The sequence below is a fragment of the Aulostomus chinensis genome, chromosome 13 (genome assembly GCF_037954235.1).
Source record: "Aulostomus chinensis isolate RoL2024-O1b breed Wild chromosome 13, RoL_Achi_v1.0, whole genome shotgun sequence".
Classification (NCBI taxonomy): Eukaryota; Metazoa; Chordata; class Actinopteri; order Syngnathiformes; family Aulostomidae; genus Aulostomus; species Aulostomus chinensis.
In genome coordinates, this window is record NC_141332.1 from 13,545,457 (window position 1) to 13,561,581 (window position 16,125).

Consider the following 16,125-nt stretch of genomic DNA (forward strand, 5'->3'; position numbering starts at 1 on the left):
TCTTTGTCATTTCATAGCACAAGTTTCGATTCAGCGATAATCTTGTCTTTGGAAGAAAACCTTTACATTTGAATCCCTCTGAGGAATATTCAGACAGCAATCTAACGCAGCAATAAACAGCTGCAGATGTATTATTGCTGCGTCAGCACTTGAGTAGTGAAGCAAAATGCTGCAGAGGCAAAATCGGAGGGCTTGAGGGTTGAAAGGGTTCAAGAAATAAGTGACTTCATTTATGGATACGAAGTAAATTGTGCTTAAATAGTAGAAAGAAATTAGTTTGGAGCGTAAGAATTAAGCAGGATTCTCTGGCCTTTAGTTTTAACACACAATCTACAATTGTTTGCATGATGATACACAGTAGATGAGCGTAGCAACACAGGTGATCGATTCCAACTCAGAGGATCAAAAAAATTGCATTAGAAATAACCTTCACACCAATCGATTACTGTAGGCTGAACGTGAAGGGGTGTGTGTGTGTACATTATGCGCGGGTCAATGTGTCGAACTTTCTATCAATCACGAAGAGATTTAAAATAATTAGACCAATAGCAGCTCCACGTCCGCGCTGAGGTGAGGTCATGACCCCACCACGCTGCCCTCCCTTGTCCTGCTCAGTCACACCGTGGAGTTCATCAGTACTCACTTCTCATTCAGTGTGTGCAGACCTCATCCAGGGACAGTCTGCCATGTGTGTTAGGCGGAGATAGTTGGGTTTCATTTGAAAAAACCCCAAACTTATAAGAGCAAGAACGTTTTGGGAGGAGCGTGATGAGACAAAGCTGCTTCTGTTGAATCTAGAAGTGTCTGCAGTGTAGGTTTGTTGATTAGTAAAGTGTTTGAACAGACAGGGAGGGGAAAAAAACACCACAAAAGACATCTTCCAACTAACAGTGTTTCCATCCGAGACAAACAAGAATTAGTGAAGTCTCTTCTGACAGTTTTGAAGTTGACATTTTCACGGTGACAGTGAAGATCTCCCGCTGAGAAAAGCGCTGTTGTCTCATTCTTTTGTCTTATAAGCGGAACTAAAAAGGTATCGCCTTAATCTATTATTAAAATAACCGACTCTGTCAACTGTCTCAGACGCGTGATCTATTGTTACAGAGAGAGCACATATTCACACATTCAACAACACCTTCCGAGTGTGTGCGCTCACCCACTTAGACACGCACACACACACATCCATACACTCCTTTGTGGATAACACCAAGAGGCTAATTAGATGATGTTTTTTGTAAAACTTGTATCATTTCAGGCTCACAATTACATGGTATTTCAATATAATGATCGTTTATCTCATTGGCATCGTTAGATTTAAGGCAACTACAGCGTCGGCTTCTTTTCTTTTTTTTGGTTTTGTTCAACGGCGGCCAGCAGAAATCTCTTCAAGGATAATCTTGGACATTTCAAAAGCTCAACATTGAAAAGATTCGTTTTTTAAAAGCGTGTGTCAGTGTGCTTACTGAGGGATCTTTGGTGTCTACCGATGATCCCCCACCCCAACAGATTTTTTTTTTTTTTTGGCAGACGAGAGACGTCGCAGAGGATTTAAAATGATATGTAACATTTAATGGTACACACCTCTGATGATTCAATTCAAGATGACCACACACTTGGCACTCAGTATTGGACTGGTGATTCAGGTTCCTACAGAATGTGATCAAATGTGACTTCAGAAAAATAAAAAATAAAAAGATGGAGGCAGCAGTAAACCGGTTGTGCTTGTGTGTGCAATGTTTTGAAAGGCAGTGGAGAAAAAAAAAAAAAGGTAGAAGCAATGGGTGGTTTGTATCGTTTGCATCCAGATGGGAATGTTAAAATTAGGTCTGTAAACACAACCCACTGCAGGAATGTTTGAACAGATAATCTGGTCGGATCAGCCTTGGATCAGGAACATCCCTGCAATTGCTGGAGCTCAGGCCCCGCATCGGCCCGAGTATCCTGTTGAGAGTAACCCGCATTATTTTAAGTTAAATTGGCTACAGACACACTGTAACCAGTGACATAGATAGTGCAGAGACATTTGAAGCACAGAAACATATTGTTTTTCCTTTTTTTCCTGGTAAAAAAAAAGGGGGGGGGGATATTTAGTGTTTCTCTGTAAAGCGCAGCATGTGTGTCCTCCCAGGTTAAACCAGTTTTCTCCCTCTGGGATTTGTTGACATCAGTGTTTGCTGGCAAGCAGTCATCTTCTACTCCGCCTGCCTTGCTATCACCTATCATCTGTTGATCGCAAAAACAGGTTCAGTGCCAGGATATGAATGATGCAAACAAATGGAGGTTCAATCAGAAATTCACCATTATTGGTCAAAAACTGTACCTTTAATGCAGTTGGTGCAAAACTGTACGCAAGTCTCAAAGTTTAGTCCTGACCTTGAAAACAGCAGTGGACAAGACACCATGGAGCTTGTAATCCTATCACATGATCATCTGCAGATGCTCAGATGGACAGAGGTTTGGCACGGATGAGAAGTCATTAAAGTGTTCAATTAAAATGTAAATTTGAACGTATAGATTCCCCCGACAACTGGATTATATTTAACACAATAGCTATTCAACATAGCGGAGGCAGCACGTTAGCAGAGCGGAGTGTCAGTCCTCCATCAGTGCGTAGAAAGGATGCATTCATTCACCCACGGGTTTGGCTCATTCAAGGTTCGTGTTGTGTTCCTATTTGCATTAAACAGAAAAATAGTCTCGAAGCACAACAATATGATTGACTGCAGATACGGATGGAAAACCTGAGAGAAACACACACTGACATTTAAATCTCATATTGAGTTCATGATATTAATCCTAGCGAATCAGGCAGTGGGATTTTTTTTAGACTTCGACTTCCCTTTATGTATTTTTTCCCGAAGTATTAAAAATTTGTCTCTGCTGCATCTACAGCGGAGTGCTGTTGCACCGTTCCAGACCCCTTAACTTTAGGACCTGCACACCTGGTCTGCACTCATCCAGGTAGTCCAGAACTGGATTGTCATAGACCACCTTCCTCTGGACCGACTCCATCTCTGGGTCAACAGGGGTTGTCGGTACGTCCTTTTCTTCCACCCCCTGCTCTTCCTTGCTGGCAAAACTGCAGCAGACTGTCACGTTGGTGATGAGGTGGTCAAGCGGTTTGAGGGAGTGCATCCACTTAGGGAGGAAATCCCAAGTTTGAAGCTTGGTGGGCAGGTGATGGGGGCTGCAAGCCTGCATTACATTTATCATGATGATAAAAATGGAGACACCCAGGAAAGGAGCCCCAAACCCAATCATCACCCTCCGCCCAGCCAGTGAGAGCCCCAGCACCAAGGAGGGTAGCAGCAAAAAACAGAGGAGGAGATAGAGAACTGCAAACCAGCGGTACTTGGCAGTGCGTTCTCCCAGGACACGAGCCATCTTTATTGGCAGACGCATGCAGGGAAGAGGATACCACAACACAATGCCAAAGACGTTGAAGAAGAGGTGACAGAGAGAAATCTGGGTGTATAAAGATACAGAGAGATGAGAGCGTTAAAAGACACTACATCAAAGTTAGCGTGTGTTGTCATTATCATCTCAGTCTTTTCGACATGTCTTCATTCATACAAAGCTAATTAGTCACGCTTCTGATTTGCGCAGTTGCCGATGATGAAGAAATACCACTTTTCCCTGGAGCGTCCACACAAAAAGCTGCTGCATTAAATTATGAGTAAATAAAACATTGTCCTGCACGTAGAAATACATTCAACCATGGGTATTATTCAGCATCTGCTCTGTGGCGGTTTATGTTGGTGTATTTGTTCATTCCCTTGTTGTCCCCTTGCCTTCCGTGTTTATCTGCCTCTCACAGAAGTAATATATATTCATGAAAATAAAGTTCTCTTAAAACGGGGGTTACGATGTGCTCAAATACTGACTTGTAAGGCAGCAGCCAGCTTGTCTCCAGGACTGGCCAGAGCTGCCAGTAAGGCTGTGGCCGTGGTACCGATGTTGGACCCGAGGGTGAGAGGATAGGCCCGCTCCAGACTGATCACACCAATACCTGACGGACACGAGACAGATGAATTCAAACATGGCAAAATGGAGAAAAGTTTCTGAATTATTATATTTTTGGAACCTGGTGGGTTCCGATGTTGCTACGCTAACAGTGAGAGCAGTTTAATATGCAGCAAAAATCCCTTTTAGTGAAGGTCTAACAAAGATATCAGAGGGAAAAAAAAGAACAAAACAGAAAAATCTTTTTATCCTGCACACAAAAACAGCACAAGCGGATTTTCACGCTTTGCCTGCGAATCCCTCGTGTTTACATCTGAGTTCAAGGAAGTCTAAAGGAATTAAAAGCATTTAGAAAATGAAAGTCTATTGTTTCAACTGCATAAAAATATTCTACACACGAGTTATAACAAAGTGTCGACAATGAACGACAGGCTTTCTCTGTAATTCATGCAGCAGGTGCTCAGGGTGCGCTGTATTGTGTCGTCCACCAAATATATCTACTGAACAATCAGGACCTTATAAAATAAATGCACTTCTACTCAAGAATGTAAGACCAACAACTGGTTAAATTTGAGAGAGAGCGACTGTAGAAGCCAGACGCTCACGAGCGGCGGTTTGAGCGATCAGGTTGAATGGAAATTAAAGTACAATTAACAGGTTCAGTTTATTTTAAACGTGAAAAAAAGCACCCTCTTTGTTTATTTCTTGAATTATAACTTTGCTTCTCTCTGGTTTGAAATGAGAAACGATTCCCATCTCGCCTTCATCAGAGCCGGACAGCTGATGACTCAGTCGTCACCCATTTTACATGCTTTACTTGGCCAACAGCATCCAGTGCCAGTTATGTAACAACTCCTGACAAACTTCAATAGAATCCATCAGTGGATTCAAGTATGAGCTCCATCTTTTGATTAGACCTTAAACACACAACATTTCAGACTGCACCAGTGCCGCCAGTGCGTTGGTGGTGACGTTCAGATGTGTTGATGGCTGGTTTGGTAGCCGGTTAATTCTTTCAGGTTTGACAGATTGAAAACAAAAGACTGTCGTGTCAGGCGGAATAAATCACGTGTGGTCGTGTTCATGAGCCCATATTATCATAGCCATATTGTGAGACTTGGGAAAGTGACACAGTCCTTCAAGGACGGCAGAGTTCCAGAGCCTTGTGTTGATAATGACGCTTCCGTGTTCTTTGCTGATGAATAGTGAGTGTTTATTTAGCTACAGCAGTAAAGTGTGACCAGAGGGGTGTCCGGCCAAGCCAGATTAGTGTGTTGGCGAGGTATGTTGAGACTAAAGCCAGCGTTTTCAATGTCACAAAGGTGGCTCTCTTTTAACCTGGCTAGATCACCATGGTAACTGATGCAGCGAAATTAACCTGATCCGGAGCAGGTTATGTTCCGAGTTTCGGCTTAAATCGGCTATAAAAAAAAATGCTGCCCTTTCACTAACCACCTCTTTTGAAAATGGCATCACCATTTTTGAATTATCCGTGGACCCTGGCACAATTATTGCACAAGGATGTCTTTGGAGGGAGAGAGTATTTAGAAACCATAGCGATCCGCTCTCTTTTCCTGACGTCATTCTCGATGAATGTTAGATTCTCAGCTGAGGGAGTACGTTATGTATTCCAAACTGCTGGAGCCATATAACCACTAATGAAGACAATACTTTGAAAAAAGAAAGAAAATTGAGAGTCCATTGGTATTTATCACAGATAATATTCAATCTTTAAAATTAATTTCATTTGGCCAAAAACTGAAATGTTTCCACTTCATCTTTATTTTGGGACAGAGTCTGACTTGAATGTACTTCTTGATTATAATGGTTAAATCAAGTTTAAAGTTTAAGAGCTTTGGATGTGGGAGGCACAAAGAGTGCACTGGGTGGCAAAATTAATATAGAAACTTATCAATTGACACGATCTTTAATTTTCTGCCAGCATTCCTCTCTCGCCACAACCCTCCATTAGAGTCACTTGTTCTTCTTGACTAAAGCAGGCAGCACGCGATCTGTCCATTTCAAATGACGCGTGAAACGCCCCTTTTTAATGGGGACGCGCACAGAGCCTGAAGCAGAAAGCCTGAATTGGCAAAGAAAGATAACATCCATTGTGATACCAGTTATCTCTGATTGTGAGTTTAGGGTTGGTCGAGCCAGCTTATTGAAAGAAAGCCTGGCTATGCTGAACTTGCGTCATAGAAGCAGGAAATAATCACATTGACCCTACTAAAGAAGAAGGGATGCACTGAAATTTTGGGCAGATATTACAGATGTTTACAAACCTATTTGACCGATAACTGTTGCCAGTGCACTGATGGGGTTCTATGTTTTTGTCAATACTCATGTCTCTTGTTTGTTTATGCCAAAACATACGGGTGTTTGTTGTTTTTGCCAATGACAGTGGGTCATTTTGTTTGTTTTTGCCATAAATCAATGAGTCTTTTTGTTTATGTCAAGACTTAAAGGTTCTTTTTTTTGTTGTTTTTGCCTTTTTACTTGGTGTTTTGTATTTTTGTTTGTCGGTTTAAATACAGGCAGCACGGTGGTGCAGTGGTTCGCACTGTCGCCTCACAGCAAGAAGGTTCTGGGTTTGAGCCCCGGTTCCAGCACAGATCTTTCTGTGTGAGTCTCCATGTTCTCCCTGTTCCTGTGTGGGTTCTCTCTGGTACTCCAGCTTCCTCCCACAGTCCAAAGACACCAAGAGGGGACGAGGCTGATTGATACTCTAAATTGACCGTAGGTGTGACTGTGAGTGTGAATGGTTGTCTGTCTCTATGTGTTGGTCCTGTGATGGACTGGAGACCCAGCCAGGGTGAACCCCGCCTCTCACCTGAAAGCCGCTGGGATAGCCCCCCCCCCACGACCCTTAACAGGATAAGCAGAAGAAAATGGATGGATGGATGAATGGATGGTTGTTATATGGTTCTGAAGCAATGAGGATTCCTGTTTATCTGACGTGAGACCTTGAGCTGTTCATGTAGCGGTCAAACAGCTGGGCAGCGGCTTAGCCACTGCACGCTACAACTGCAGTGACACAGGCAGTGTGTTAAAATCAATGTTTGAAAAACTCAATTTTTGCATGCTGGGTAGTGCCCCCCCCTCGCTGTGTGATCAAGTGCTTTCACAGTATAAAGTATTCTTGGAATATTTGAAACCACAAAGCAGAGTTCAAAGATGTTTACAATTTCGAGGCTGATGAATTTCTTGGAAAAACGTGTCAGCGGCCGAGAAGTGTGCGCAGAATGAGATGAACCCTCACAGCGTTTCACGGACGAGCAAGCACTCTGTCAACAAAGATGCTCCGATAGAGAGAGAGAGAGAGAGAGAGAGAGAGAGAGAGAGCAACATCTGAAAGCTCAACGTATTAAGTTCTGCTAACGACCTCCGTTGTCACAGCAAAAGCACAAAGAGGAGGATGAAAAGCGGAAACTCCAAATGAGAAGAAAAATGCTTTACCATCAAACCCCTTCCTACAAAAGGTGTTACAGGGAGAGGTGGCAGATCTCGAAGAGAAGAAATTTCATTCTAAGTTTTTCAGTTTCACGTTTGTCGCTGGAGTATGTTGGAAGACTGCGCTCACGACGAATACAAGTTCTCCGATCATACATGATGGGAACATCGTCATCTTCCCACTGTTAAGAATGCTGCTTATTTTCCTGGAAGTAAAACATATGACGTGTTGATAGTTTATATAATCATGCTTGGAATTCATAATACGAAAAAGCAAAAAAAAAAATTTTTTAATTTAAAATCCCATTTATTGCCATCAAAGCAACATCTGTCATTTTACTTATTATAGATAGATATTTCATAACTTGTGCTGGCTATTATAGTTGATGAGGCCTGGCTACAAAATAAAGTGTTTCCTCAACTCGATTAATTTGTTGCCACGAGATGAAACCTGCACTGTTTACCTGCAAATACGTCACTAAAATTACACCAAATCATAAATGTTAGATAAGGCTTTAAAAAAAACATCTAGAATACTCCAATATGTAACTCGCTTTGAAGTAATGTGCCATGTCTATTTCCTATATATTGCATATTGTGAAATAGTTTCCTAAAAAGGCATCACTTTCGTGCATCTACTCTGCACTGTTGCCTTCTTACTCACCTACGAGAGGAGTCATGGCCGAGGTAAAGACCGAGCTACTCTGCACCAAAAATGTCACCCCAGCACCCACAAACATGGCCATGTATCCCACCAGACACCCAAACGGATACGGCGGGTCTGATGGAAACACATGTTTAGTGCAGGTATTAAAACAGAAGCTTGTTTATTTCTGTGTATTTGTGGCTCTTCCTGCACCTGAGTTGATGACTCTCTGGATGGCCTTTGTTACTTGGCCTTGGAGGAGAGAGTTGAGCAGCTTGACCAGAAGCAGCAGACACGTGCAGAGGACTGCCAGGGAGCCCGCCAGGAGGATCAGTCCCACGGAGAGGTCTGACAGCTGGGTAGAGACGAACAGATGTCCGCCTGAGGAGAGACAGAACCGACGAATGACCCACAAATATTTGATTACATTTTTAACAGGACCCCTAGAGGAGGAGAAAATACAGGCTGGAAATAAAGATTCGTTGTGTGAGAGCAGGTGGGTTTAGACTCACACTTGTGTAAATGATGATGATGATGATCGGGGCGACATATTTCACTCCCTAGGCTGCCATTGGGCTAGAGAGAGAAAGATTTTAAGCTTCCAGGCTCTCCATAGTTTAGCATAAACACTGGTCAATATAACAAAACACAGAGAACATAAAAGCCACACAACGGAGCTCCACCTCACCAATTTTGTCAGTATGTTTCAGTGAATGTGATCTAGCATTTTTCAGACATCCTCCTGAAATGCATCATTCAGGGCTGCTGGCTCATTTGTATTTTATGCTCTTCAAGCTCTGGCCCGTGTCCTCTGTCTTGTCATGTTCATTGCTCAATAAATCATTAACAATATTTGCTGCTTTGGTAAATCTTCCATTACACAATTCATCTACCTCTCTACTGATTGAATTATTGAAGAAAAAACATTTAAGGTATCATAAATCAGGTATTACGTCCTCTATCAGAAGGGAATTTAGTGTTGTTATTCGGGCCTTTTCTCTGTTTGGCACCAGTGTGTGACACGGGGCAGGAGACGGGGGCGGGGCCAGCCATTAACCCACCATAACAAGGTTAGAGTGGCACCATTCTTTCACCAGGCTCCTGTTCCTCATCTCCTCATTTCCCAGGGCAATTCCCGTAATTACACACTCGTCAAGCTGTGGGTGAAGGAGAAAGTTTTCTTTTTTATTTTCCAACCTCAGTAAGTTAATGGCGACACAGACGACCTTCAATAGCAATATTCGATTCCCAGTTCCCATCGAGGAGAAGCAAACGGCTGACCCTACCTTCACTCTGCTTGTCAAGCTTCACCTGTGACAATTGCAATGACAATTATCTGAAACTCAATTTATGATGTAGGAGGTTTATTTCATTTTTTTATGGGGGGGGGGGGTCCCACAATTCACTTTTTTTGAACCAGCTGATGTTAGCATGGTTGCCTCGTGGGTGCTTTGGGACCTGAGCGTCTGAGGGAAAGAGAGGACCAAGCAGAGCTGCTCTTCACTTCCTGCAGTGATTAAGTGAACGCGCATTTGACTCCTTTTTTTTTCAAATCTTTAAAGCAACTAATCATGTTTTTCTGCAGAAGCTTTATTTCAGGGTTGGGGGTGAAAAAAAGTAGTTAAATTTGGAAAAAGTATTCAAATCCACATACTTCAGTCTCACTGGAGATTAACAGTGCTCGCACCTTCCATGGATGCTGAGATCCCGATTGGTAACAATGCTAACAGCTAACAGAAGGCTTTGCGTGAATGATAGTCGTACCTGGATGAGAAGCTTGGTGAGCGGCTCAGTGATGACTTTGAGCAGCTCAGGCGCTTCCTCACCGGGTTGGAGGCTGAAGCTGGTGACCAGCAGGTGCGACAGCCGACTCATGAGGCCGCTCGCCACTTCCAGGGGCAGCAGAACCAGAACCGACAGCCAGTTGAAACAGTCGTGGATCGTTGCCCCGGCAAAAGCCCTGTGGTGCGTGACATTCATCTAGTGTTTACTGAGATCAGCCAGAGTGATGAACTACTCACAATAATTGCTTGTTAATCTGCTTTTCACAGCTCAACCTGCTGGATGTGTGATGTAATAAGCATTTTAGTTATGACTCAGTGTGTGTGTACATTAAACTTGGATAAATTAAATTAATTTAGCCAGACAGGATTCACCAGCATCTGTTTGATACCATCTCTTTTCATGTAGCAGCACCAGTGTAGGATGGTAGTTATTGTCACCGCGGTAGAAATTGCACTCAAATAGAGGTTGAGACAAATAGTGAGCCACCGCTGATGCTCTCTCTTCTTTTCCGTTCACTTTCACCATATTTCTATCCCTCTCTCCTCCACCCCCCCACCACCCTCGCTTCCCCTCTTCACTTTTCCATTTCAATTTCTCCTACTCTCCTCCTCTGTGCCCCCTCCACTCATCCTTAGCCTCGCTACCCTCTCTCACCGCTGAAACTCGCTCCTCTCTGCCGCTTGCATCATGGCGACAATGGTGTTCGTGACAGAAGTCCCAATATTGGAGCCCATGATGACTGGAACAGCCGACTTCACTTCTAACACTGAGAGGTGAGACAGATGCAGATGAGAGAGAGCCCCCCCCCCCCCACACACACACACACACACACACAATGACTCATTATTGTCAAGTTCCACTTTGACTGAAGCTGCAAAAACATAAATCCACGTGTTTGGTCTCCCTTAATTTAGACTGGAGTTTGGATAAAGTGATACCTAAATTAACAAACTACAGGATAAACTTCAACAATTAAAAAGGCCAAATTAGATAATAAAAGACAGGAAATGGGAATTTTTTGCTGAAGTAGGTTTAAATCAAATAGTAGCCTGACATTTGGGTATTCTGGATGATTTTCAAGGAAACAGAAATCACGTGTCATCTGTGTGTGTACTCCTGTGTTACTTCCTTCTGTTTCCTGCAGTTTTCCTTTTTCCTTCTTGTTTTGTTAGTGGAGTCTCTCGCCCGTGTCCCCCCAGTTCATCAGTCCTCATCAGTCCCAGCTGTGCACCAATCAGCTCCTCCCCTGCCTTCATGTTCTCACACCTGTTTCTTGTTGTCTGATTAATAGAGTGTGTGTTTTACTTTGGTTTTCTGTTTCGGATCCATCTATTATGCATGTTTGGCTCCCCGCGTGGGTTCTTTTGTATCCCAGGTTGTTTTGTTGCTTTCGTCTGTTTTGTTTTAAGTTTAGTTTAGTTCCTTTTTTGTAATCTTTAAAGTCATCTTGCCTTTTATTTGGGTCCCCATCGCACCGTGACACCGGTACATACATACATATACATGTAGCTACAGTTATTCATTAAAACATTGTGAAGGGGTCTTCAGTGTGAATGTTAATTCCATTTGTGTGTAATCACTACACTTGACCTTTCACAGTAGACGACGCAACACGTTTTCAACGGGGACGAGAGGTGACTGTCATTTGCGTGCTGAGCAGAGGCGGCTTAGCCTTTAGTCTCCGCAGCAGGGATCGTTACCATGGAGGAGGATGATAACCTGCAGGACCGATGCAGAGGCGCATTCACGCCGCTCTTTCTTTTCGTGATAATTGTCCGTAATCGTCCTCCCGGCTTTCTCGTTAGGCTTTGTAGACCTGGCTGAGGTGGTAGGAGATTATAGGCCGTGAAACAGTTAAGGGCTCCCTGCTGGATTAAAATCACGCCTCGGTGGTTATCAGAAATAATTATCACAAACTCAGAAGGGTAATTGCAGGCGGGCGAGTTGAGTTTTACATTACAGTTTGAATTATACCTTCAATCATTTCATTGCTCAAATTAATATCAAAGGATACTGTTTATTGTATGTAATATTTTCTTCATATTACAATATCATTATTGAACATTCCCAGGTTCCCTCCACAAGTTTGAATTTATCCTCCCGACAATTATTTCACACACCCTAAAATAGGATTGTCTCTTGAAGAGAAATATCTGTGACCTCCATCCGCTTTCAAAAACATTTATCCCCATCCTGATGATGATGGGAAATACAGGACGAAATATAGGCAATTCTGAAGAAACAGGCACCCTCCTGCTGTCAGAAATAGCCACAAAAGCATCATACCCACAGGTGAAAAGTTGAGTGGCCAGGTATTTCTGAAAAAGATTTCACTTTTTGCTTCGGACTGCTTTTTTTTAATGCCTCTGGAGAAAGACATTACGTTTTCGGCATAAACACTCACTTGCACACAAGGACGAACTGGTCACATTTGGTGGTTAGAGGTCAAGGTCATGCCGGCGATACAAAACTTGCTTTTGGACATAACTCTAATTTCTAATAATGACAAAATTGTTCCCCAGTCTTTACGAGCATGAAACAAAGCGATGACATCAGGGTCCAAAGTGATTATTTTTGTTTGTTTGTGAGCCAGTTGGCTAGTAGAGAAACGTGAGAATAGAACCATAAAATACAAATGAAGTTGATTTATTTGTTATCTCCTCAGACGCAACATGGGAGTTTCTTTCACTTTTTTATTGCTACGTTCCTTTTTTCTGCATACTGTAATATCTTTGCATGCAAAATAATGGCCTGCAGGGGAAACACACACGGTTATTTTTGAAAAAAAAAAAAAAGGAATTACTCATCCCAGGATATGTAATTCTGGCACACACGAACACACACTTTTATATGCCTACTCACGTCCGGAGGCCACCAAACTGACGATGATGGAGGTGGAGGTGGATGAGCTCTGGACCAGCACCGTAACCAAGATCCCCACCACCAACCCCGCCACTGGGTTAGAAAGCACCGCATTGTCCTGGAAAATGTCCCCTGCAACTTTACCTATTTAAATATGCCACCCACATACACCAAAAAAAAAAAAAACTTGTCTCAGGCATGACAAGGTCGGTAGCCTAAAGAAATGTTAAAACCAAAGTCCCCGAATCCTAAAAGGTCACTGGCTGAAGCGTTGCCTTAAATTATACAGCAGGGAACAAGTGGGACAGTGGGAGCAAGTGACTCAGTGACTTGTCAAACATCAACCGGCTGAGTCACAAGCAACAGGATTATAGTACTCACCCCCCACTAACTGGAAGGCTGAGCTCAGAGTGTCCAAGGAGCAAACAAAGAGGAAGAGGAGGATGAAGAGCAGAGGGACCTTGGATAGACTGATAAGAAGCTGTCTGCTTTTGGGACACTGTGGAGTGGTACCTGGAACATCAACAGGGGGGCATATGCCTGAGAAGATGAACATTACCTCAGTGTATTAAACCAGTACTTCGATACTTCTGTGTTTTGCCTTTCAAGTACTCATAAGTAGGTGGGTTTTTTTTTACCACTGCATCACTTTTTTGTGACTCCAGAAGCTTGAAGCTAGTGGCACCCCATAGCCACTGATGGCAAACAACAGCAAAACTGTCCAAAAATGATGTTTACCAACCCTCCAGCGCATCATCCGGTAGAATCCGTGTCTCTTTTATTCAGTGACATGTTCAGTAATTCACAAACACTTTGATTCAAGCAAACAACAAAGTAACCACAGCAAACAGTTGACATATTTGGTTGAGCCAACTTGATGACGAGCATTTACAGTCGTGCAGATCCAGAGGGGTTGTCGTCCGTTTTTAGATCAAATCAAAAGGTTTGTGGATTATTGAGCATAAAGAAAATGTGGATTATATTGGTTTGAACAGGTCAGTCAGCATTAGCTTCAAGCTAAATATGCATGGCTGGCTCTTTCTGCATTCTGTGAAAAGAAGAAAGAAGTGACAAGCAAAACGCAAGACACCTATCATGAGTACTTGAAAGGCAAATACCTTTTTTTGGGTGAAGTATTGACTTGTTTATTTTCACAGGGGCGACACACTTAAAAACAATTTGAAGTCAGTTTGATTTAATTGTAGTTAAAAGCTAATTTGCTACTGTTGGATAGAGTTAGACAAAAAAATAACAGATAAGTTCAATATGTAAACCAACACTACATAAGACAACACACACATAAAAGAGCATTACAGAGATCACGTTAAAGCAACAAGTATTGCTTTAACGTGATCTGTGTCCTGGACAAGAGCGATAAATCTCAGTTAGCGCTCTCACATGTAGCGAGCAAAGCCGTCTGACACTCTACACCACCTGTCTGTGGCAAGATACGGCTGCTGAGTGCCAGCAGGACTGTGCTGCCCAGATCTGCTCCGTCTGTAGAGCCCTCATTTCTTGTACCGTTGTCCCGAGGGGGTCTGTCTTCCTCCCTCAGTGCAGATTTGTTCAAGTGCTGATTGGTATTTTGGTAGCAGCCTTCAAAGGTGCAGACGAGGTCAAGGGTGGAGCCGATGCCCGACTCCCTGTCGTCCTCTGGTGGGAATTTGGGCTGCAAGGAGAACTGAGCACCATGCAGCCTTAACCCTGACAACATGGAACAGCTCTACTCACTCAGGTTGCTGTAGATAAACTTTCAATTACCTCAAAAGGAGACAAAAGTGTGATGGCACCTAAAAGGGGTAAGTTACCATGGTTGTCGGGGCCCGTGCTTTTTCTCGATGAGACTATTGTTATAGGTCGAGAAGACATGGTGCTGTGAGTGCTGTGTGAAAAGATAGAGGTAATCAAAATCACAGGATGATACGGAGGGGAACAGATGCGGGAACGTGTTTATTCGCCACCTGCAGTAGCAGAAAGATGGCGACACGAGTGAAAGCTGGAACAAAGGTGGCCCTCATTGTTTCTAATTGGCATCTAATCTGTCCGTGATGTGAGGTCATACACCCAGATCACACACACCGCAAGGCATCAACACATGAACGCCCTGTCAGAATCAATATCCTCGCAACTTCTCTTCTTGTCCTCCGCTTCCTGCAGCTGCAGCTTTACAGGACTCTCCACCATTTCTATTCAAAGGTTTTTCACGCCAGTAGTTAAAAGAAACCCTTTTCATGTCAGCCAATTTAACATATTTCTGGGGGACTCCAGTGGAAGAGGGAGTAGTAATGTGTCTCTTAAAAGCAAAGAGGATGGAAGTTGAGTAATTACAGCAGCTGAAATTACAGTAATTACATTCAGTACGTGATTCTCATTCCGTGTGACATCTTCCTGCAGGTTCTGAGCCCCTGCTAGAGACGTCAACTGAACAAATACTCCCTGCGAGTTGCTTTTTATCCTTTAATCTACTGCCTTTATCCGTTTACCACTCTGTCTTCTTTCTGCACGTCTTAAACTACAATTCAAAAACTTTGACTTTTCCTGAATTGCAAACTGATAATTAATCAATTCCTGTTGTCGGTCGGCGATGGATGACTTTCAAACATGTCCTTAAAGACGTACAAGGTTTGCAGAATGACATCAAAAAATCAAACTGAAGATTGATTTTTTTTTTCATTTTTGAATAAAAACTGAAATGATGTTGACCAGATATATTTTTGCAGTTTCTTACCTTGTCTGAATCAATCTTGGGTGATGTGCGTATTGTAAATCATCTTTAAATAAGCAGCCACAGAAAAAAAGGGGGTGCAGGTGTTAGAGGGAAGTCCATCTCTTGTTGATTAACCTGCTCCCTCATAAGACAACACGGGGTTAATCAATAACACAGAGCCTTCACTTAATGATAGATAAGTTTGGGAAAGCATGTTGGGTATTAGGTGACGAATGTGTGCTCGCCAAGCTATTTTTCACCTGATTTGGGGACCAGATGAGATTCCCAGATGAAGAGGACTGCCTGGCGTGATTAATGACGCTTGTGATTGAGCCTCACATGGAAAAGCGGGAGAAATGTGACATCTAGTGGCCAATGTTGGAAAAGACGCTTCACCTCAGCAGTCATCAGCCCGCCAAAGACTCGAAATGATTATTTCTACCAAGAAATAAGTCAGGGCGAGTATTTCAATCATCCGGGATGTAACTGAACTTCTTCTTAACATATTTACTTCCACAGTCCACTAACCACAGGCAACGCCCTCCTCACCATGGGAGACAACAGGCTCCTGAGCTTAATTGTTAATAATTTGTGCAGCTACAGTTCTGTCATATCAGCAGTGCTCTCAACCGAATCTGATGACAAACCTGCTGACCTACCAGAGGCAGAACTTAATAACCCCGTCATCCCCACCCCCCTCCCCCTTGGC

At 43.0% G+C, this 16,125-nt stretch overlaps 1 protein-coding gene across 1 annotated transcript; it reads right to left on the reverse strand.

Moving 5' to 3' along the window:
* Positions 1-1,956: 1,956 nt before the first annotated feature.
* Positions 1,957-14,778, reverse strand: slc34a1b (solute carrier family 34 member 1b). Its single transcript, XM_086222602.1, has 12 exons — positions 14,518-14,778; positions 14,231-14,413; positions 13,091-13,222; positions 12,710-12,853; positions 10,502-10,613; positions 9,827-10,022; positions 9,124-9,219; positions 8,575-8,638; positions 8,276-8,443; positions 8,081-8,197; positions 3,885-4,009; positions 1,957-3,465 (listed from the first exon to the last, which is right to left on the reverse strand). The coding sequence occupies exons 1-12, from the start codon at positions 14,576-14,578 to the stop codon at positions 2,887-2,889; spliced, it is 1,977 nt and encodes a 658-aa protein (XP_086078728.1). The 5' UTR covers positions 14,579-14,778; the 3' UTR covers positions 1,957-2,886.
* Positions 14,779-16,125: the final 1,347 nt, after the last annotated feature.